The 22216-nt window shown below is 45.6% G+C and overlaps 1 protein-coding gene across 2 annotated transcripts in view; it reads right to left on the reverse strand.

Annotated features, from left to right (window-relative positions):
- Positions 1-22216, reverse strand: part of UHRF2 (ubiquitin like with PHD and ring finger domains 2) — a 137091-nt gene that overhangs the window by 63786 nt on the left and 51089 nt on the right. For both annotated transcript variants that reach the window (XM_029055634.2, XM_029055636.2), the window contains one exon: positions 8816-9034. In XM_029055634.2, coding sequence (XP_028911467.1) covers positions 8816-9034 — 219 coding nt within the window. The remainder of the gene's footprint in view (positions 1-8815; positions 9035-22216) is intronic.

Genomic DNA, 22216 nt, shown 5'->3' on the forward strand with positions numbered 1-22216 from the left:
CTGTGAGACAGAAAGGTTGACGGTGCTATGTACGGTGGTGGGGAAGTGAGAGGGAGGGCAGGGTTTGGAAAGGAAGATGAGGAGTTCTGTTTTCTACACGTTAAGTTTGAGGTGTCCGTGGGACACCAAAGTAGAGATGGCCTGAAGGCAGGAGGAAATACAAGACTGCAGAGAAGGAGAGAGATCAGGGTAGGTGATGTAGATTTGGGAATCATCCGCATAGAGATGATAGTTGAAACCATGGGAGCGAATCAATGTATTTCTAACTGCTTTAGCATTCATGTTTATGTGTACGCTATTTGACTATTCTAGTCATGCATATTTTTGTTTGTCTTCCCTCTGAGGGTGCAAGCTCCCTGTCACTTCTGTATTCTGTTCTTCCTAAACGTCTAGTACAGTACACCATACCAACTGGGTACTCAATAAATGCTGCTGCTACTACTACCATTTAGAATTTTAAGTCTCTCCCCCAGTGTCCTCAATCACCTCTGACAAACTCTTTCAGACTACGTTAGTGATACGTATGTATCGGAGTCCCACACTTTGCTTCTGCCTCCCTTAATCTCTCCTTACAGACTCTTCTTCTTAGTCACTTTCTATATTAAGCTCAGCAATCACATTTACCTGGCTAAAAACCAATTCTGGGAGAAGTTTGTGATTCATTAGAAACACTCAAGATGGTCTTGTAGAAAGAGCATGGGCCTGCTAGACAGAGGTCCCGGGTTCTAATCTCAGTTCCACCATTTGCCTGTCATGTCACCTCGGGCAAGTCACTAGAACCATCCCTCAGTTACCTCACCTGTAAAATGGGGGTTAAGACTGAGAGTCCCTTGTGGGGTATGGACTGTGTCCAACCCGATTAGCATGTACCTAACCCAGTGCTTAGTACAGTGCCTGGCACAAAATGTCATTTAAAAAAAATGCAGCATAAAGTCGTTCTGCAAGTCAAAATCCTTTTTTGATATTCAATAGCTCCAATTAATAAAACAACACCCAAGCCACAAGACTCTCCTGCAATAACATTTCTGTAATAAACAGAAAAATGTGACATTTTACACTAAAAACGCAAGATGGGTTAACCCAAAGAGAAACACGCAACTTGCAATCCTCAGCGGTAGGAGCTGCGGTGGGAAGCTCGGCCTCCCAAATAAAAAAGCAGACAAACATCTGGCTTCAGGTTGGTACTAGGCAGGTAACCATAGTAGCAGCATTTATTGAGCGCTCACATGGCGTGCCGCACTGTCCTAGATGCTTGGGGAGTACAGAACAACAAAATGACACAGTCCCTATCCTCAAGGGGTTTACACTCTGATAGGGAAGACAAATATATTAACTAAAGCGTAAATTACACCACCTACTGATGATTGTAAAAGATTCAGTAATGCCGTGCCAGTCAGTCAGTCAATCAAATTTGAGCGTTTACTGTGTGCAGAGCATTGTATTGAGCCCTTCGGAAAGCACAATATACCAATAAACAGACATGTTCCCTGCCTACAACAAGCTTATAGTCTAGACAGGGAGACAGACATTAATAGAAATAAATTACAGAGATGTCCATAAATGCTGTGGGAGGCGGGGGACGATGAATAAAGGGAGCAAATCAGGGTGATGTGGAAGGGAGTGGGAGAAGAGGAAATGAGGGCTTAGTCAGGGAAGGCCTCTTGGAGGAGATGTGCCTTCAATAAGGCTTTGAAGGTGGAGAGGATAATTGTCTGTTGCATAGGAGGAGGCAGGGCATTCCAGGCCAGAGGTCGGACGTAGGCAAGAGATGAAGGTACAGTGAGAAGGTTAGCATTAGAGGAATGAACTGTGCATATTAAAAACAGAAGTCAGGGTACATGAGAGAATAATCCAAACCCCCCCCACCCAGAAAAAAGTCCGTAGGTGAATGTTATGTGTCAGTGGAACTTGGTATAATTGGAAAAAAAATCTTAATGCCTCAAATCATTCATATCAGTACTCTTACCAGTATCAATCAATGGTATCTACTGGGGGCTTACTGTGGGCAGAGCATTGTACTAAGTGATTGGTAGAGTACCATAACAGAGCTGGCAGGCCCATTCCCTGCCCACAACAAACTGTCTAGAGCGGGGCACAAATATTAATATAAATGAATTACGAATATGTACGTAAGTGCTGTGGGGCTGAATATCAAATGCTCAGAGGGCACAGATCCAGGTGCAGAGGAGATGCAGAAAGGAGAGGGAGTTGGGGAAAAGAGGGCTTTAAATCAGGAAGGCCTATTGGAAGAGATGTGACCTTAATAAGGCTTTAAAGGTGGGGAGAGTGGTGGTCTGGCATATATGGAGAGGGAAAGAGTTCCAGGCCAGACGGAGGGCACGGGCAAGGGGTCAGCAGCGAGAGAGACAAGATGGAGGCAGAGTGGGCAAGCTGGCACCAGAGGAGCCAGGTGTGCAGGCTGGGACGCAGTAGGAGATCAGCGAGGTAAGGTAATAATAATGTTGGTATTTGTTAAGCGCTTACTATGTGCAGAGCACTGTTCTAAGCGCTGGGGTAGACACAGGGGAATCAGGTTGTCCCACGTGGGGCTCACAGTCTTAATCCTCATTTTACAGATGAGGGAACTGAGGCACAGAGAAGTTAAGTGACTTGCCCACAGTCACACAGCTGACAAGTGGAAGAGCTGGGATTCGAACTCATGAGCCCTGACTCCAAAGCCCGTGCTCTTTCCACTGAGCCACGCTGCTTCCCCTAGGAGGGGCCAAGCTGAATGAGTGCTTAAAAGCCGATCGTAGGGAGTTTGTTTGATGAGGAAGTGGATGGGCAACCACTGGAAGTTCTTGAGGAGTGGGAAGATGTGGACTGCATGTTTTTTTTAGAAAAATCATCTGGGTAGCAGAGTCAGGCATGGATTGGAGAGGGGAGAGACAGGAGGCAGGAAGGTCAACAAGGAGGATGATGCAGTAGTCACGGCAGACTCTGTTAAATGCTTGGATCAGTGTGGTAGCAATTCGGTTAGAGAGGAAAGGGCAGATTTTAGTCATGTTGTGATGGTAGAACAGACAAGATTTGGTGACAGATTGGATGTGGGCTGAATGAGAAAGATGAGTCAAGGATAACGCCAATGCCAGTAGCTCTTCTTTTACCAGTACTGCTTAATGGCCCATAATAATAATAATAATAATGGTGATGGACGCATTTGTTAAGAATTTAGTATTTGCCAAGCACCATGCCAAGGCACAGAGAAGTTATGTGACTTGCCCAGCATCACACAGCAGGCAGCCGGCAGCGCCAGAATTAGAACCCAAGTCCTCTGACTCCCAGGCCTGTGCTCTTTCCACTTGGCTACACTTTCAATCCCTTCTTTTAGTTCTGGCTGCATTTCCCAGCAAGAAAGTTTATTTTTTCCTTTCTACTGTTCATGCAATCAAAGCCTTTGCCATTTAAGTGACCACTTTAAATGTCAACACTGCTGCAGGCAATTCTTTTTGAATTTGGGGCTTACACAGCAGGGAAGGGAGCCAGGTTTTGAAAATCTGGCCCGTGCAGAGCTCTTCTCTAAGATCCTAGTTCTCCCGGTGCAGAGTTAGCACAACAGGGGTTAAGCCTCAGAAGAGCCAGCGCCCAGAATCTCAAAAGACAGCAAGGAAGCATTTAGTCTCACATATTATTAGGCAAGTTTGTACCAGAGCAACAGGGTGTGAACCCAGCTCCTCATCCAGAATTGGCAGTTTCTTCTTCTATGTTCCCTTGGGTCGTGATCTGCTTTTGATTTCTGTCTATTTGACTGTGCTTCTTGCCCAATATTTCTCAAGCTTACGGCTGGGATTTCAGCTATAGAACACTATTTTGTGTTGGCAGCAACAAATTAAGAACTATATGAATAGAGTGAGCTGGCTTCTTCCACTTCCTTGGCCCTCCCCCCTGCATTCCCACCCTCTCAGCCTGAGAGAGCAACTGATAACCCGAGAGGAAAACCAAGTATGTATGGGGTGGGGAGAGGCCCCTTTCTGGGTTTGTGTGGTGTTTTAAGAGGACGGGTGAGTAGTGGAGGTCATGAAGGCATTCAGGGAGGTGGGGGACAGAAGGGAGGGGGTACAATGAGGGTGTTGAAAGACTAGAGTTTGACAATCATTACTATAGACCAAGACCACACACCCGGGAACTGGACCCCAGGTACACAAGTTGAGCCACTGGACAATCATGCCGCAGCAACGGCTAAGAGTTTCTCTGCTTAAATGCCAGGACTTGGCTTTACCTTAAGGTCAGAGGTTTGGCCAGTCTCCCGGCTGTGTGTTTGGCCCGGGGCAAGTGGCCCAGTTGCAGGGATTCAAGTCCACTCTGGGTAGGCCTGAGGTTTTTCTGGGCGAAAAAAACAGGCTGAAAGTGACTCTCCAACTCCAGATCAACCCTAAAAATGAGAAGACTCGATCTGCACCTCTGAGGCAACACTTATGAAACTTTGGAATAAAGGAGGGGAGGGAACAAGTTAAAGCCATGGAGAGCAGTTCTACAGTTTGCCTTATTATACGACTTCCTCTTCCACTATGCCTTCTGCAGTAGCGAGGACCCAGCAACCTCCAAACCTGATAGCACTCTACTGTTGCATGAGGCCGAGAGTCTGCAAAAATCATTTCTAGAACAGGACTTGTATATACCGTATTTACTTGCATAATTGCCCCAATTTTGCAACCCCCAAGCAGGGGAGGGGACTCTTACTTGGGGAAATAAGTCTAGAAATACAGGGAGCAGAAGAAAAAAAACTGAAGGAAAGGAGGGAAGAGAAAGAAAAAAGGTAAAGAAGGCACTTGGAAGCCTCTTCTACTAAAGTCTCAAGTACTGCTCTTCCTCTCCCAGCACAGGACCACTAATAGGGTTTACAAAAATCTTTTATTTTCTTCTCAAAAAACATGAAGGGGAGGGAGACACAAACTGACCGTATTCAAAGAAATTTTATAGCTAGATTTTCATTTTGCGTCAGGTTATAAAATTTCACGTGCATTACAACTGAAGGTCCTAAAATGACCAACAGCTTAACCTACAGTGTTTTCCGTAACCCATTTGCACACATGGGCCACAACATTACCCAAGCACAGAAACTTACACCCATAGACACAAAGTTTTATGCTCCTTGCTTCCTCTAATTCTCCTTTCTACAAAAGAGCCGCAGCGGCAAAGCTAGCTGTAGCTCTGTAGTAGGGGCCGCAGGGCTAGCAGGAAGGAGAAGCCCTGGAACTCCCATAGAGCTCAGGCAGGAGGAAACATTCAAAGTATAGGCAGGACTCTGGGGAGGGATGACTCTAGAAATCCTTCAGGGGACAGAGTAGTTATTCTCTCTGTGGGAGTGGGGCTAGGTGGACAACAACCAAAGAGAACATAGGATAGGAAAACCCCAGAGTGCTCAGAGAACTGTAATGGAGGAAGCAAGTGGGTCAGGGAAGTACCCTGTGGGGGGCAAGAAGACAGGGAAGGAAGGACGTGGCCCAGATCTTTCAACAGCAAAAGTAAATTGGAAAAAAAAAGAAAAGGGAGCTGGGAAAGGAGGGGGTAAGGTTGTCTGGTTCAGATGGGCCCCCTTATAACCAAGTTGACCTATAAAAATTCATATAAAAGTGTTTTAGTCATCAATAATTAAGTCAATTTTATAGTGGCTTTCTTTGCCCCCAGTAGTGTTTTACTGTGGAGTTACTTCATTCATTGAATTATCCTTAAGTTGCTTATTTTCCTGTAAAATGACCAACAAACTGAAATTCTATGACAAGCAAGAAGAGACTAACTAAACTTCTTACTGAAAGAAGTACTAAATTTCTTACTTGCAAGCAAGTATGTTTGGTATAGTAAATGCCTTGCAAACTAAAAATTTCAAGAAGCTATAACCAGCCAATATTTCAGAGTGAATGGGCTCCAAGTCAGAAAGGGTAGTTTCAAGTAGCAGAGGAAACCACATGGGTAAAGTTCAGTTGTAGAATAGAGAAAGAACTAAGCACTGAAAGAAAAGTTAGGGCAGATTCAGGACAGATTCTCACTTTTGCTCTCTGCCCTGACCATGCTGATGAGATTTAGAGTATTTGGGTTGCTGTATTACAACTCTTACTCTCAGCAAATGCAATTACTGTGTCTCTGTCTCTCTCTGTCTCTCTCTCTCTATATATATATATACATACTTGAGCTTGTGAGGAGGTGGTGCTGGTGGTGGGGAGGGTGTACCTCAAAAATCAACCCAGCAGCTGACATGCTGAAATAGAAGGGAGCAGAAGGAGTTTGAGCCCAATACTCTGGAGCCCTAGCCCTGTTGCTGACACACCCAGGTGGCAATCAATATTTGCCTGCTTCTCGCTGAAGAGGAAAACAGGTTTTGAATTCAACCTGGTGGGCAGCATGATGATAAGAACAGTGGGAATTTCCTGAGCCACAAGTCCTCCCAGGGCCAGCCAAGATTTTCAGAGAAACAAGGGAAGGTGTGTAAGCAGGAAGAGAAAAGGAGGAGAGGAGGGAGAAGGATCGGTCCCTGTCTGATGGGAACAACTCATCCCATCCCCACCACACTTAGGTACATATCCTAATACCCTGTGGCTTCTCCACTACCTGTAATTAAATGTCTCCCCCCGCACTAGACTGTAAGCTCCCTGTGGGCAGGGAAGGTGTCTACCAACTCTTCGTACTGTACTTTCCCAAATGCTTAGTTCAGTGCTCTGCACATGGGAAGCACTCAATAAATACCATCGATTGATTATTTAGTTGTGCTTGCTCCTCACTTCAGCAGCGGGCAGGATTACTTAGCTGTTATGATGCAGGGAATTGTAGGTTCTGAAGAAAACTTTTTTTTTTTACTTGTCTGGGGCAGTGAGTCCTTAGAATTGGTCTCTCCTTGAGTTTGGGAAATATGCAAATCAGTGGTAAGCAGATTTCTGGATGTTTTCCAAGACCACTAATTTGAGCTCTTCAGTGAAAATTTAAAAAAACAACACTGGCCTACTGCTGAGCACATGCTAATCATTTTGCTAAATTTTACACACCAAATTTCCAGTCAGGTCACAAGTGTAAATGTAGTGAAACGCAATCCAAGAAACATTTCAGCCAAATGTAACAAGAGCTGGAAGAGCTCCCAAGGGACCACCAGGAAATCTGGCACAACCACCTCTAAACTACATCAGAGACATTTTCACTAAGTTTTCTGCTAGTACATGGCATGGAATAGATTGGCTTTGCACGGTTGCCCAGAGACCAAAGATTCCTATTGGGAAGAGTCTGGGAAAGATCAGTTTTCCACCCATTTTAGAAAGCAAAATAGTGAAATCACTAAATCTCTGTAGAGAGGCTGAAAAAAATGTCATTTTTTTCATTTGAGAATTAGCCAAGGACTGAAATCATGACCAATAAACAAATAATATTAAATCATCAACAAAATTCCTCACATGCATATAAAAGAACCTTTATGACAAAAACAATACAGTTCTGACTCAAGCATTCCTCTAGATGCGATGTGAAATGCATTTATTACATTTATATACTGGGATCCACATAATTTGCTTCTGATTCAAGGCATTGACTTTTGAAGACAAGGCCTCTATAAGGATTTGAGTTGCGGCTAAAGTGATTGCTTCTTTTCCAAGTGTACAGTCAAGACAACTGTAATGACAAATTTAAACACTGGAGAATACAAGAGAGCCTACAACCTCTAACTCATCTTAAGGGCTCCTTATTGAAGGTGACAGCCAGATGAGTGTATCTATACCTAATGCCAATTCTTTTAAACTTTGTATTTTCAATTAAAAAATAGCTTTCATCTTCCTGAAACCTAATGCCACTCATCGTAGGAGGGAATATAAATATTACCAGCCATCAAATTCTTAAATCTATTCACTAACGATTGACCGCATCCTTACTTCTGTAATATATGGGATTCTTAATGTTACATATTAAAATGAGGAGCTGATGGCCAAGTTTAGTTTTCTGAACAAATATGGCACTGCCAGGTAACTGGGCAGAGTGCCCCAAGGAAAAGCGAATAAACACACCATTGTTGGAAAGCTGTCGACTGCAAGCTCCTTTGTGGGCAGGGACTGTGTCTACCAACACTACTGCATTGTACTCTCCCAACACTTCGTACAGTATTCTGCACAGCAAGCACTCCAGTGCCACTGATTGTTTGATTTTTCAATGCTTCCATCAAGACTTGTCAAGAAGCTTTTCAAAGATATCTATCACTTTCAAAATTACAGACCAAAATGGAACAGGTCACACAGGGTTGTTCAAAAATCAAACGGGATCATCCCAATTTATAAACAAGGAAATTTTATTTTTTGGCTAACCAAACTTTTTTTGCACTTGGATCTGTACCCTTTGGGCATTTGGAATTCACCCCATCCTTTTTAGACACATCCAAAATGTATTTATTTATACTGCTGTCTGTGTCCCCCTCTAGATCGTAAGCTGCTTGTGAGCAGGGAACGGGTCTACCACCTCTGTTGCACTGTACTCTTCCAAAAGCTTAGTCCAGTGCTCTGCACAGAGGAAGCGCTCAATAAATACAATGACTGACTGATTGAAACATATTCAACTTATTAAAGAACTGAGACTGCTTTGCTAAGCCACAAAATTGAGAGTACCGCTCTGGCCAAATCGTAGGCAATTATCTTGAGCTCTGCTGTGACTACAAACCATAGACTCAACCACTAGCTTAACCCTGGAAACACGTGAATTCCACGAGATAAAAATTATCATTTTTTACAATTGTATTATTATTAGCAGATCCTGCTTGGTGGGAACAAAAACAGAAGTTTTTCTTGACTTGAGAGTTAAAAGCTGGAAAAAAAATAAGCAGCCTTGATTTTGCAACAAAGAAAACTCTTACCCCAGCATAATTTTGGCATGAACTTCTTTGTTAGTCCTTGAGATTTCCCTCAAAGTGGTAATTTCTGCATCAAACCAGAATCCTCGTTCTTCAGGAGTCTCTACATTGTAGTTAACCATCACCACGTCACCCACATTGAGTTCATTCCACTTCAGGATGGTTCTTGCCCGTGGTCGAAGATTACTGGCACCCATTTCTATGATACCATTTTCCGGATACCTTGAAAAACAACAGAAAGTATTATAACCAGCATTTCCAAAGCTGTGGAAACAAGTTAACACAAAATGTATTTACCCCATTAGGCATCAAAGAGTAGGTAAGCAGTCGGATAAAAACACCGTGTCCACGGGGTTACCATCTAAAATTGGCATTTTAAATAGAAAGGAAAATCAGTGGTACAATTCCCCCATCGGGCACTTGGGCTGAACTCCGATTATAGTAAGCTTTCACACTTTGTCCAGTCTAAATTAACCAGACCATCTAGAGTACTAAAAAGCAAAACATAATTTATTAGTTATCCTAATAAAAGGGCAGTCTCCAAGAAGGACCAAAAAGGAAGGTAACAAAGACACACCCCAAAGCAAATTTTAGGTCCATAATGAAGAACTCAAAATTAAAAACACATCCTTATGTATATTTACCTCACCTCAATAGTGTTTACTGAGCACCTAGTGTGCAGAGCACTCTACCAGACCTAGGGAGAACGTACAATAGACACGATCGCTGCCCTCAAAGAGCTTACAATCTTTTAAATGACTGCCTTTTTTTTTAAAAGAAAAAAAAGCACGCAGGTGCACTTGTATCTACTGAGTCATGCAGATTTGAAGGGGCCTGCTCTTCTAAATAGTAGTGCCCATGGCAAGTATCTTCCCTAACCAGCCAACCCCAATTGCTTGAAGCTGAGAGGACACCTGCAGACACCTAACAAAATGTGCACATGCACACAGCTAAGCTTTAGAAAGCTTTCTGGATGGCTGCTGTTCAGCACACCAGCAGCCATCCTGAAAGAAGAAGAGAGGACTAGACTACAACCTCAAGGCCCAGTTGCCCTTACCCTCTTTCTCCTACCCTCCTGGTGCTCAACACGACTACAAAATCCTAGAGTTGCTCTTTGGAACCCAGCAAGTTTTAGAAGCACTGTGGCCTAATGGATAGAGCATGGTCCTGGGAGTCAGAAGGACTGAGATTCTAATCCCAGCTCTGTCACCTGTCTACTGTGTGACCTTGGGTAAGTCGCTTCATTTCCTGTGCCTCAGTTACCTCATCTGTAAAATGGGGATTAAGACTGTGAGCCTCATGTGGGACAGGGACTGCGTCCAACCTGGCTTGATTGTATCTACCCCAGCGCTTACTTCAGTGCCTGGCACACAGAAAGCACTGAATACCACAGTTATAATTGGCATCATCATTATTAGTCCAGCAGTCCCAATCTGCAAACATTTTGGACCACCGGGCTCTTACTCTCCCCTACACAGGCCAATGGGATTCCAGCTTTTTGCCTGCGATACAGAGGGTCAATTCAACCAAGAGCACCTAAACATTCTCTCTCTGGTGTAAACTGGCACCCGTAAACCAGTCCTGGAGGGGCAAATCCTTTGAACCCACTCGGACTCTTCTCTCGGTTCCTGCCGAAGCCCTGGAAAGTGTGAAAAGCAGACCCTGACTGGAACTCGGTACTCTGTGCACACCTTGCAGTCTGATAGGATTGGTCCAGTGTTCTCAGCTTCTTCTGGAATGAACCTAGTTACTATCAGCCACCTGGCACCTGAAGGCTTAGAGGCCATTCGTGACAACTCCACCACGTCGATGACGAGATCAGCAGTGTAAGAAGCTGGGCCAAAATGCATAGGGCATAGGTGTCTGAGATACGTGCAAATGACTAGTCCATTCTAGTTTACAACCCCTCTGACCCACATGATCCCATGGACCTGAACCTACAGTCCACTTAAAATAAACCTCGTAATTTGGGGAGGGGGGAGGTAAGACTTACCATTAACCTGCCTTTACACGAAGGAAAAAGAAAATAGGTGAATGGAGGGGTTAAATGCTCAACTCCACCTCTAGAATTAGCCTGTCCAACCAGATAGGCAGACAGCAGGTAGATGTTGAACTTGAAGAGAGAAAGTAGATGAGACATGGATCGGTACTAGGTAGCTGAGTCTTCCTGGAGCAGCTCTGCTAACCTCAGAAAAACCCACAAGAATTTACAAAGGAAAACACCTACCAACGAGCAGCCCTCACCCAGGTGAACGAGCCCTTTAGAACCATATGCCCATGACATTTTCACGACACTTGAAAATGTTAAAATTGAGTTACGATTGAAAAGAATATACATAAGGCTGTGTTTTAATTTTCAGTTCCAAAGCCTGGAAATTCAGCATTCATACTAGTCTAAGGACCTTGGCAAATAGGGAGCAGCAGCCAGACAAAATTGGCCTAGAGAAGATCGGGGAAGAAAGGCCAAGAGGGCTAGTAAGAGATCTGGCCTCTCTGAAGCTCCCCGGCCAAGGCAAGGAGAAAGTCCCGGCTGAAGAAAGGAATCCCCCTAGCCTTCTCTGCCACTCCTCTCCCAGGTTCTCTGGGCTGGCTCTCTTCCTGGTCCTTCTCCTGACTGTTGGTGAGGAGACAGGGGACTTAACTGGTGAGAAGCTTCTCATATATCCAAGAGTTTCTGAGTGAATTACAGTCAACTGAATAAATAAATCTCCAGTGCCTTCCCACTGCTTTGCATAGAAAAACTAAAACACTTATCCATCGGCTTCAAGCTTCTCTATCATCTGTCTTTCTATTGACTATCTGCTCTGTTTTCTACATCTCCACTCATGTTCTTAGCTCCTCCCAAGGAAACTTCCTAATTGTCCCCTCTCACCTGGCTCTGTCTCAGTCCCCTACCTCGTGCCTGCCGGCAATACCCTCTCTCCTCAGCTTTGCCAAACTATGCCCTTACCCCACCTTCAAACCTTCCTAAAAAGTCACCTCCTTCAGGAGACATTCGCCCATTAATTTCTCCACTGACTGGATATTTTTGTGATCCAGTCCTTTCATTTACTGCTTGTACCAATCCACCTACACATTTATTCTCCCCCCCCGCTCATTTTGTGTTTGCTCATCTCTCCCATTATCCTACATTCTTTGAGTGGAGCAATCACAGCTTTTCTTCTTTTGTATTCCCTGAACCCTGCACGAAGGAGGTTTTTAAGAAATACTGTTGATGATGATGGGTAATCTTCTTTAAGATGGGATTTACGGGTGTGTACTTATAGCCAAAGATAAAAAGTTAAGTCTAGCCCATGAACCAGGTCCAGCAAATATCAGACACTTTGGCCCAGGGGAATTCCACATGTTCAGCCACACTTGAGCCTATGGTTTTTTGTTTGCTTGTTTTTTCGAGGGGGGAGGGTCCACTGCAGCTGAATTAGGGGGCGTTAATTCTGCAAGCAGTGCCCCAGGCAAAAATAATTTTTAACGTACCATTGGCCAGCGTGGTAATAAAATGGCAGGGAAGGATATCTACCCAACAAGTGGGACATCTAACTAACGGGGATTGTGGCATATGATACTGTTCAAATCAGCGCTCCATTACTGATGCAACAGTGCGGTCAAGGGGAAGAATCACAGCCAGAAACCCTGCACCAAGTCCAACAAATCTTTCTGCCTCTGCCCCCCAGTGCCTAATTAGGCTACCCTTTATTTCTTGTAGTCTTGCCCACAGAGCTGTTAAGATATGACTCCTTCCTATACTCCTGGATACAGGCAGGCCCTAATAGTAGTTTATACTGGGGAAGAGAACTGCACATGTTAAAGCAGACAGCTAAATCAACACAATAAAAATTGCTCTGGGAATGCAAATATGGTCACCACAAAAGACCTAACAGTTTTATGTTTTATAAGTCAGCAGAAAACTACACCATTTCTTCCATAAGTTAAAAAGCACGAAGGAAGGAAAAAGCTGGGCGGAAAGGCGTAGGGCATAGGTGTCACAAATGCATGCACATCACCATTATGTTCTAGTTTACAACATCTTTGACCCACAGGATCCCATGGAATTTACACTCCATTTAAAATAAGTCTCATTATTTAGGAGGGAAGAAATACTTCAGCCTGCCTTTTCACTAAGGAAAAAAATATGCAAATGGAAGAATCGATGCTCAAATTGTCAAACTTAGAATGCCATCAGGTATAATTCAAGCCTCTCAGACTGCAAGTAATTGATCATGCTTAGTGGGTGCTACATAAGAAGTCTTGCATCATTCCTAAAGTATCTTTCAAATACTAAATACATTCTTCACTTTGGGAACTATTCAAAACAGTTTGAAGGTTTCATTACATGATGCTAATAAATTGGGGGTGGTGGGGATTGCCAGGTGTCAATCTGCTATTAGGCTGCATTCTCAATTTTCTGTGGATGGAATTCTAAACCATCTCCAAATAATCATATCATCATTTTAAAGAATCAGAGCTGGAAGGGACCTCTTAAGAAAATCAAATTCAGCCTCTAGGCCGGTGAAAGACTGACCTACCCAAGTCAGTTGTTTACCGATTCCCACCCGCTCACCCCCCCACACCCCCATCCCAACCTCCCAAAGAGCTTAGTACAGTGCTTTGCACACAGTAAGCTCTTAAATACAATTGATTGAATGAACACCCTCCCCCCGCGGCCAAAATCCTCTGGGACCATAAACATCAGCAACTTCCTATTGTCTTTACACCTGGACAGCAAAGTTGTTCTTCCTTATGTCCAACTCAACTCTTTCCCTCAAATAGAAATCCATTTCCTTTTATTCTGTTCTTTGTGGACTTTGTCCTTCAAATGCTTGGACAGCTACTTAATAACCTCTCCAAACATTCCTTAATGGCTTCTTCACAGGTCTTACTTTTCAGCCCCTTAATTTTGTTCCTTTCTCCATACTGGTCTGACCAAAGATAAAATAGACAGAAGGGTGGCAGGTAAAAGGTGCTTCATGGATTGTGTGAGGCTTCTGTGTCTCTTAATGGAATTGGCAAATGTGTGAAAGTGCACCCAATTTCCTGTACTGCCTTTCCTCTTCCCTCTCCCATTACCCCCAACTTTCATTCCCCTAGTCCACTTCCCAAGAGCTGTATTTTCAGTCAAGAGTATAGCAATTCATACATCTACTGAGTGCTCCACCGTACCAAGGTAGGTAAGCAGGCTGAAAGGACAGCAGTGTGTGCTGCTCAGAGGGTATGCACAGATAGTCGACTCTAGGGCCAGAGACTGAATTCATTCATCACCTGTGGTACTAGGCACTCAGGAGAATACAATAAAAAGTCAAAGACACGGTCTGGCCCACAAGGAGCTTACAAGGAAAAGGAATGAAATTGGGGGGGTGGGGGCCCAGTGACCAAAACGGCTGACCTTTGCTCCCAATATCCTCCCGGCACGAAACCATGAAACAGACCCAGCCCTAGTGCTCAAAAAAATTTCAAATGTTTTAAAGGCAGGAGTCCAGAATACCCCACTGGTCCTTTGCAGAAGGGAATGGGCTGAGGCGTTCTCTGATGCCACTTCTAATGGCTGAGAGTAGATCTGAACCCTTCTCCTCATCCATTCCTCAAAGCAGACAAATTCTCCCAAAGCTCTGGAGATTCCATCTTCAGAACACTTTCCCAAGCACTTAGTTCAGTGCTCTGCACACACAGTAAGCGCTCAATAAATACGATTGAAGGAGTGAATGAAAACAACCGCAGTTATTCGCACTCTAGCCATCTCGCAATGCATGCTATTGGACAAAAGGGACCTAGGTACAGAATGTGAATATGTTTGACTCACCACTATCACCACTACTGATAAAAACAACAAGGTAAGTCCTACTGACAGAGGGATACCCCTTACCTTATGCTTTTTCCAGCACTCTCTTATTTACGGATAAACTTCCCTGTGGGTGGGAAAGTCTTTGATATAAAAGCCAATTGATATATATGCATATCACTTTGTTTTCTTAGTTTTTCCACTAGCCTTTGCTTTTCCACTCCTTTCACAAGAAAACAGAATAGACTTCCCAACGCTTACGAAAGCCAACCTAAGTGCCATGCTCATCAAAAGGCTTGTGAAATGGGTTAGTGTGCAGTGTCTGCTGATGAGGTCTCCAGAGATATTCTGTTCCAAGACACTGGCCACAACCATCATCATCATCAGTATTTATTGAGCACCTGTGTGCAGAGGATTATTACTAGGCAGTTGGAAACATACAATAGAAGAAAAAGCCTGAATGCTTCAGTTCCCCAGAGCTACAGTGAAGTACAGCATTTCCTGTCATACACTTGCAATTATCTGTCTCCCCCCATTAAACTGTACACTCCTCGAGGGCAGAGACCGTGTCTTCCTTTACTGTATGTGCTGAGAACCTGGTACAGTGCTATGCACACAGCAGATGCTCAATAAATATGAAGAGTGATGAAAAGACACGATCCCTGCCCTCGAGGAGCTTACAATCTAGACTGTGAATAGCTCAGCATAAACCATCACCACTACTGCAAAAGACTTAAGTCCAACATTCCACCGGTGGTAGAATATTCCTTTCCCCACATCTCCCTAAACTAGATTCCTACAAATCACAGGCAGTTCCTACTCTGATCTCGTGCTGAGGGAGAGCTAGCCAGACCATCTGACAGTGCCTTTGGGGTCTAAGTGGCCCTACTTGGGGTACACTGATCACTCCAAATGCTCGGGGGATAGAAAAGGTGCCGTACCACATTTTCACAGGCACAGCATGGAATATACGATGATTTCAATAACATAACACCCATGGACTCAATCTCACCATCAGCAGCATCATCTTCAAACAAGACAGCTACACAGAGCTTCCAGCGCTTGGACGTCCCACTTCTTACAATATAGCCTGGTACCAAATCAGTTTTAGTAACAGCTACCCTACAGCGCTCACACGTAATCAGCTGGTGGTCTTTTGTCATCCTCGGATCTCTTTGGAAGATGCTTGATTTTTCAACCTCGCCTTTGTAAACCGGTCAGTTTCTATATGGAATGCAGTTGTTACCTCTGAGGGGAAACCAAGGTGGCCTTGTGTTTTTGACTTGTTTCCAGGTAAGTTAGGAAACCAAAGCCGGTATTCTGCTGATCCCTCTTGCTGAGAGAACAGCCACGAATCAACCAGAACATCTCCCAGGAGAGGAAGGGTAGAGAGCAGCACAGCAGTACTTGGAAAGCTCGTGTCCATTGTGAAAGGATGACATTCACAATGATGAAATGGGAGTTTTTACTGAAGGGAAGTTCTCCACTAAGCAGTCATAAACCTCAAGGCAAGGGTGTGGGAATGCACCGAGTTTCCACCTTACTGTCTCAAGGAAAGCAGAGGGTGCTGCTAGGTGCACTTTGAGGCTTGGAGTCCAGACTTCCAACTGTTTTACGTGCCCTTGCAGGGCGGGGCAGGAGACGAGGCTGAGCTGTTAGGGTGCTCGCCAAGCACTAAAATTGATGCCACTCACCACCCTTAAGCTTTCCTTGCTTAATTTGAGAATGCAATCCACATTACGGAGGCCACTCTCACCGACACCGTAAATTCGGGAACCAAGCTGAGAGGCCTAGCATCTTGGGACTGAACAGGGTGTCATCTCTGGACCTGACCCCGAGTCAGAACGTATGCTCCCAGGTTAAGTCCCACCAGAGGAGTCTACCACTAGTTCCGCGGCAGAGAACCATTCCTGCCTAGGCCCAAAGTGGGGTGATCAGAGGGAAAGTTCCCTCTAGGTGGGTCAGTTTCATAAGAGTTCGAGAAGACAGAGGTCAGAGAGAACACATGGAAGAGGTCCTTATCTTAGGGGGCGTTGAAGTCTTCTGTGGCTTGTGCGCTTTGATTGGACAGATGTGAGAAGAGATGAGTCTTTTGGTTCTCCTCTGTGGAGAAGAGGGCCCTCTCCAGTTTGTACCTCGAGAACGGTTGGTTGGTAATCAGGTTGCTGACTGATCACTCATGGAGGTTTGCTGCTTCCCTTCTCCAGGCATCCGCACCGAGTTGGGTTTTCCCGCTGGGTAGGAGCCTGACCACCAGGTTCTGGTTTTGAAGACCTACAGATTTCACTTTGGTCTAATGCACCCACTCCTCCACCTAGCTTATGTAATGAATCATTTGCAGATTTTCCACCTGAATTGGGATGTATTGGCCTTAGAGGCATTCTGGGAAAGCTTTGAAATTGTTCAGCATCATTTTCACCTCGAGGATGCCAACGCAGAAATTTGTCTCTCGGGGGGGGAGATCGGGTGCCTTGGATTCCCTTTTCTCACGCAGGAGCGCCGCACCCCACTAGCGATGCATCCGTGGCAAACACCGCCTAGTTCCAGGTGGTTCTGAAATTCTTTTCCAGGTGAAAGGTCCCGCAAGAAACCCGAGACTGTGCCTTTGATGCTTCCTCTCCGGAGGTTGAGATGCCTGAGCCCATTGGTTCCTCAGTTCTAATTAAGGTCTCCACAACTACAGTTTTCCAAGTGATAGGCTCTCTAGGATGGCTGCCAGTACCCCCAGCAAGGTCCATGGTTAAGCCTTCCTAGAGGACAGGGAGGAATGGACTGTGACCTGGATAGCCTTGTGTTTCCTTGGAGGATGGCCTTCAGTTGGTGTGTACCAAGCTGGGCCCAAGGTTCACGTAGCAGAGCAATGGCAGAGTTGGAACTAAAGCACAGTCCCCTGGGGCTTGTTGCCTCCAGTCACCTGGGTACGGAAACACAGGCATTCCCATTTTGGGGTAAGCCCAAGCCACTACCCAAGGAGCAGAAGCTAACCCACAAGGTAGATCCCTGAATTAAGAAATGGTGACATCTTCCTTAAGATCCAAAGCTTTCTGATGGGTTGGGTGTAGTGGGATGTGGGAGCACGTGTCCTTGAGATCCAGGGTGCAGAGACGGTCCCCCGAAAACCTTCTGTAGCAAGCCCATCTCAGATCTTTCTTTCTTCTCTAGACGACTGATCTCCATAAGGTCCAGGATAGGCCTCACGGCTCCTGACTTTCAGGGCACGGTGAGAAGCGGGCTGGGTTGGTAGAAGCTCTTGCCCTTTTCCCTTCTGGGCTCTACTACCTTTTTCTTTAAGTTTCCTCACTTCCCTAGAGCGTTGCCATTTTAGACTGGTGGCGTACCATGCAAATTTGATGTTGTGTTGAGTCCTTCTGGGGAGGTCAGTTTGGAGGAATCATAGATCAACTCTCAAGATATGATGGCCAACAGACAGACCAGTATCTCACGGAAGATCTTCATCCCTGAAGTCAGAGAACTCCTGAAACCAGGCCATCTTCAAAGCTTGATTGCACCACGGGGGAAATGTTTCATACTTGGACAGGCTGCTTCTGGCTTTGGCCCAAGGCTTTCTTCGGAACTGAACAAAACCACGTAACGGAAAACTTCAGACACTATACACACAGCATGGTATGGATCCCGGAATCCCGATCTAGTGCTTTGGATATGAAGTCCCTTGCCGGATTTGGGAATTTAGAGTAGGATGGGCTCATCATCTTGATTTCTTGCAAAGGAGAGCAGGTTCCCACTCCTGCTCCATGAGCTTGGGATGCATGCTGGTTGCCTCAAGGTCACTCTCTCAACAAGAGAGGAGAAATTCCATCACTGGGTCAGAACAGCCGTCAGCCCAGCATCACGCCACAGGTAACCCGCTTCAGATGGTCTGGCTCAGTGCCGTAAACAGCCCTAAAAGCCTGCTCTGAGATCCTTCATATCAGAACGGTGGCACCAGCCCTTTGGTACTTGGAGGAACTACTTAAGTTTGCCTTCTTGGACATCCGACTTCCTCTATCAGCTCCAGGTTCTCTGTATGGCTATCCTGTGGCTCTTGTGAGGCATTTATGGTGGTCTCCTGTCCCGCTTGGTGAAGCCATAAGTGGACGATGCTGGTGGCAGTGTGGACATGGGGCAGTGGGAATCTGCTGCAGGACCAGAGAAATTAACTCTTTAAGGAGCCACAGCAGATGAACGGGTATTTGCAGAGGTGCCTGTTGGTGTGTTTGTGGGGTGGGGAGGGCCTCTGGAAGAGGGAGGGAGGGAGGTATGGGTATGTTTGGGCATTCCGGAGTGGGTTCAGCTGGTGCTGTGGTCGGCGCAGAGCAATTTACCTCATCTTGGGTCCCCGCGGACGGCAGAGGTGAATCGGACTCCAATACAGTGGAGCAGTCCATGCAATTTTTGCACTGCTCCACCAGGTCCTTGGAAAGCCTTGATCCACTTGAAAGGTAATTGTAGACTATAGGCTTGGCAGTTGAAGCCGTGGAACTACGAGCGAGCGTGAAGAGGTGAGCTGCCAGAGCAATGAAGAGATAGCCCCTGGGCTTGTAGGCTGAGCGGGTAGGCTGCTAGTTGACAGGGCAGGGAATGGGGGGGGGGGGGGGCGGAGAAAGAGGGACGGGGAGGGGTTCGGGGAAGAGGACATTTCCCCTGGGGATCCTCCCTTCGAGGGTCTTTTGTCCCCAGGATCCGTCCTCCACATCCAATCCTGCTTCAGGGTAAAGAAGGTGCAGAAGGAACCAACTACAGTTCCTGCTGCTCCAGAGAAAAGGGAAGTTTCTTTCCCTATATGGACTGCTGGCTCAGGGGCAGAGGCAGGTGAATGGAAGAAGACATTGGTATGCTTGTACATGTGGAGCACATATCCCCCACCAATCATTATCCGAGAAGGAACAACAAAATGGCTTCTGTTTGACCCATGCTCAACAATCCAAAATGGCCATAACCAGCCTTGCTGGAAGACTGACTGGAGCTGGAAGCTGGGAGAGCTTTTTCTGCTGCCTGGGTCGATCAATAATATTTACTGAGCGCATACTCTGCACAGAGCACTGTATTAAATGCTTGGGAGACTATAACAGAGGGTCAGGTGTCGGCGATAGGAGGGGACAGGAGACTCCCACCCTAGCAAAGGAAGACCCAAAAATCCAGGACGGGGGAGACGGGGTAACAAGTCGAGTGGTGGCTGGAAGGGTACTCCCCCAAAGGGGAGAGTCTGGGAGCCTTCCCACACCCCAGGACTGGCTGGCTGAGGCAAAGGGGCAGGGGAGATGGCTGGGCTCGAGCTTCCCAGTTTGGATGTGCTGTGCATATGGCAGTTCAAGTGTCCCAGAAGGTAGGAGAGACTTGATCCCACCCTTGGGACCTCTCTTCTTCCTCGTTGCAAACTCTTTGCTTGTATGTGGGGAATCTGGTTAGCCTGGACCCTGCCAGAGAGGGTCTGCCTGGAGGACCTAGATGGCTACTAGGTGAAAAGGAACTGGGAAACCTTGACTCTGGCCAGACTAGCAGACTAGATAACAGTTGGCGGGAGGGGTGGGGAGTGAGGGTCGGGAAGAGGCGGCGGGCAAGGGGGATGAGAAGAGGGAGGGTGTCTCCTCGTGACTGTCTGGGGAGACCAGTGGGTGCCCAGACTGGAAATCCTCTTTCTCCAATGTCCCTGCGAGGACAAGAAAGGAAGGGGGAAATGTGAAGGCTGAATAAAGGGGTGGGAGTAACCACATCTTCTAGGGTGGAGAAAGGAGGGGGTACTTATGTCCCCCTATCCTTCCTGGGTCAAACATATGGACTTACCTTGGAGGAGAAGCTTCGGCTGGCACGCTCCTTGGTGTGGCATCAGTTCGCAGTTTTCTTTCCTCTTGTGGAGAAAGGAAATCTGAAGAGGGAAGGGCTACCCTGCTCAGATATTCCTGTGAGGAACAGGACCTGTGTGCCTCCTGGGCGTGTCCCAGCTCTTCTCCCTGGCAGGGGCAGCCCCTGAAGCTTTTTACAGCAGCTCCGATTCCTCAGGCATCCATCCTGGAAGGACCCTACTTAGTTGATGAGCTGACGAGGCCTATACCCACCTTCGAGAAAAACTGGCTTAATCACACATTATTAAAATAGTACCTCCTAAAACTGTTATGACTAAGGTTTTTATGAATGATTAGATCCTAAATGCCTGAACCTGTCATGGATAACAGGTAGCATATTTATAACACTATCAAAAAGAGCTTGGCAGGAAAGGATCGGATATTTTACGACATGAGATTGTTCCAACTTCTAAGTGCTTGCAACTTATTTTTCAAATCAAAAGCAAATGAAAAAACACTTCAATTGGCAATCTGCAATTTAGGAATAAGCACAAGACATCCCCTTCCTCCCTCTGCCCCCCCCCCATTAAGGCTGGGGGTTGAAATCTAGTGAGGTGAAAAGGCCTGGGAGTGGCAAGACTTTGTCCCGTGATGCAGCCCTGAAGTTCATTTCTGTCCAAATCAATCTGACTGGCAAACCACAAAACTCTGCAGCATTGCCACAATTAACTATGAATTTTTGTGGGGGAGAAATCCCTCAGAGGCCAAGATTCATTAAGCATTCTGTACCACCCACTGAATCCAGTTTATTCTAATTGCAAAATGATTCGCTGGGAATGTTTTCCCTCTGCCTGAATGGTTCTACGCTAGATTTCCCTTGGACTTGAGAGAATTCGAAGGTCAAAAATGCAAGGGGTGCCATTTAAGCCTCTCTCACTTAACCCGCTTTATACAAGCTTCAGCTCCCTATTAGTAATGGCCTCTTGAGTAATGAAGACCATCACTACATCTGCTAAAGTGCCCCTTGGCTAGGGAGCAGAGCTTCTCTGTTGCGGTGCCTTTTGCTTTCTCTCTGATTGAGAATCAGAATCTATCTTCTTGTTTGGGTAGGATCTGTCTCTGTATGTGATCGGATAACAGCGGAGTTATTCTAAAAATATCGAAAAGGTTCTTTTTGAATGATATTTACAAGCCACAGAAAAACTAAGTCATTTCCCTGAATGACAGTCCCATTCTTAAATTCATTCAGGTTGCAGATCCAGATGGGCTGTTTATTTGTCGTTGCTTTATGAGGAAAGTAACATATTCTAGTTAGTCAGAACATCAGTGGCTTGACAGCAAGAAATCAGGCTTTTTTGCTGACTCAGGACAAGATATTGGGGACTCCATTTCTCTATCAATAAAATGGGGCTTATTATTCCTTGTCCCCACCCCCCTTAATGACCATCTTGTGGGGTCAAAAGCGATACGTGAAAATACTGAGCGCCTAAGAATAATTTTTAAATCCACGTAGATACGTTCCTATGACAGTTGGTTGACAGATATGTCTTGACTGACAGGCAGAAACGGTTCATTTTAGAGCTGTTCAGGAAGGCACCATTCAGCCAGGAGAAAGACAAATGAGTGGCAGGGTTTTACTCATTTATTAACACTTATTAATGATTATGAACATCTTTCTCTGTTCAAACTCTTTTGGTGTTAACAAAATCAGAAGCAAGAAGGAAAGCCACACCCTCATTTGATTAAAATGCATTCATTCCCATATATCATGAAGCATTCAAGACTACAAAAAAAAAAAAAACCCAACAACAACACACTACTAAGACTCTTCATTGCCCAAAAATGAAGGAG

This window comes from Ornithorhynchus anatinus, chromosome X5 (assembly GCF_004115215.2).
Source record: "Ornithorhynchus anatinus isolate Pmale09 chromosome X5, mOrnAna1.pri.v4, whole genome shotgun sequence".
In the NCBI taxonomy this organism is placed as follows: domain Eukaryota; kingdom Metazoa; phylum Chordata; class Mammalia; order Monotremata; family Ornithorhynchidae; genus Ornithorhynchus; species Ornithorhynchus anatinus.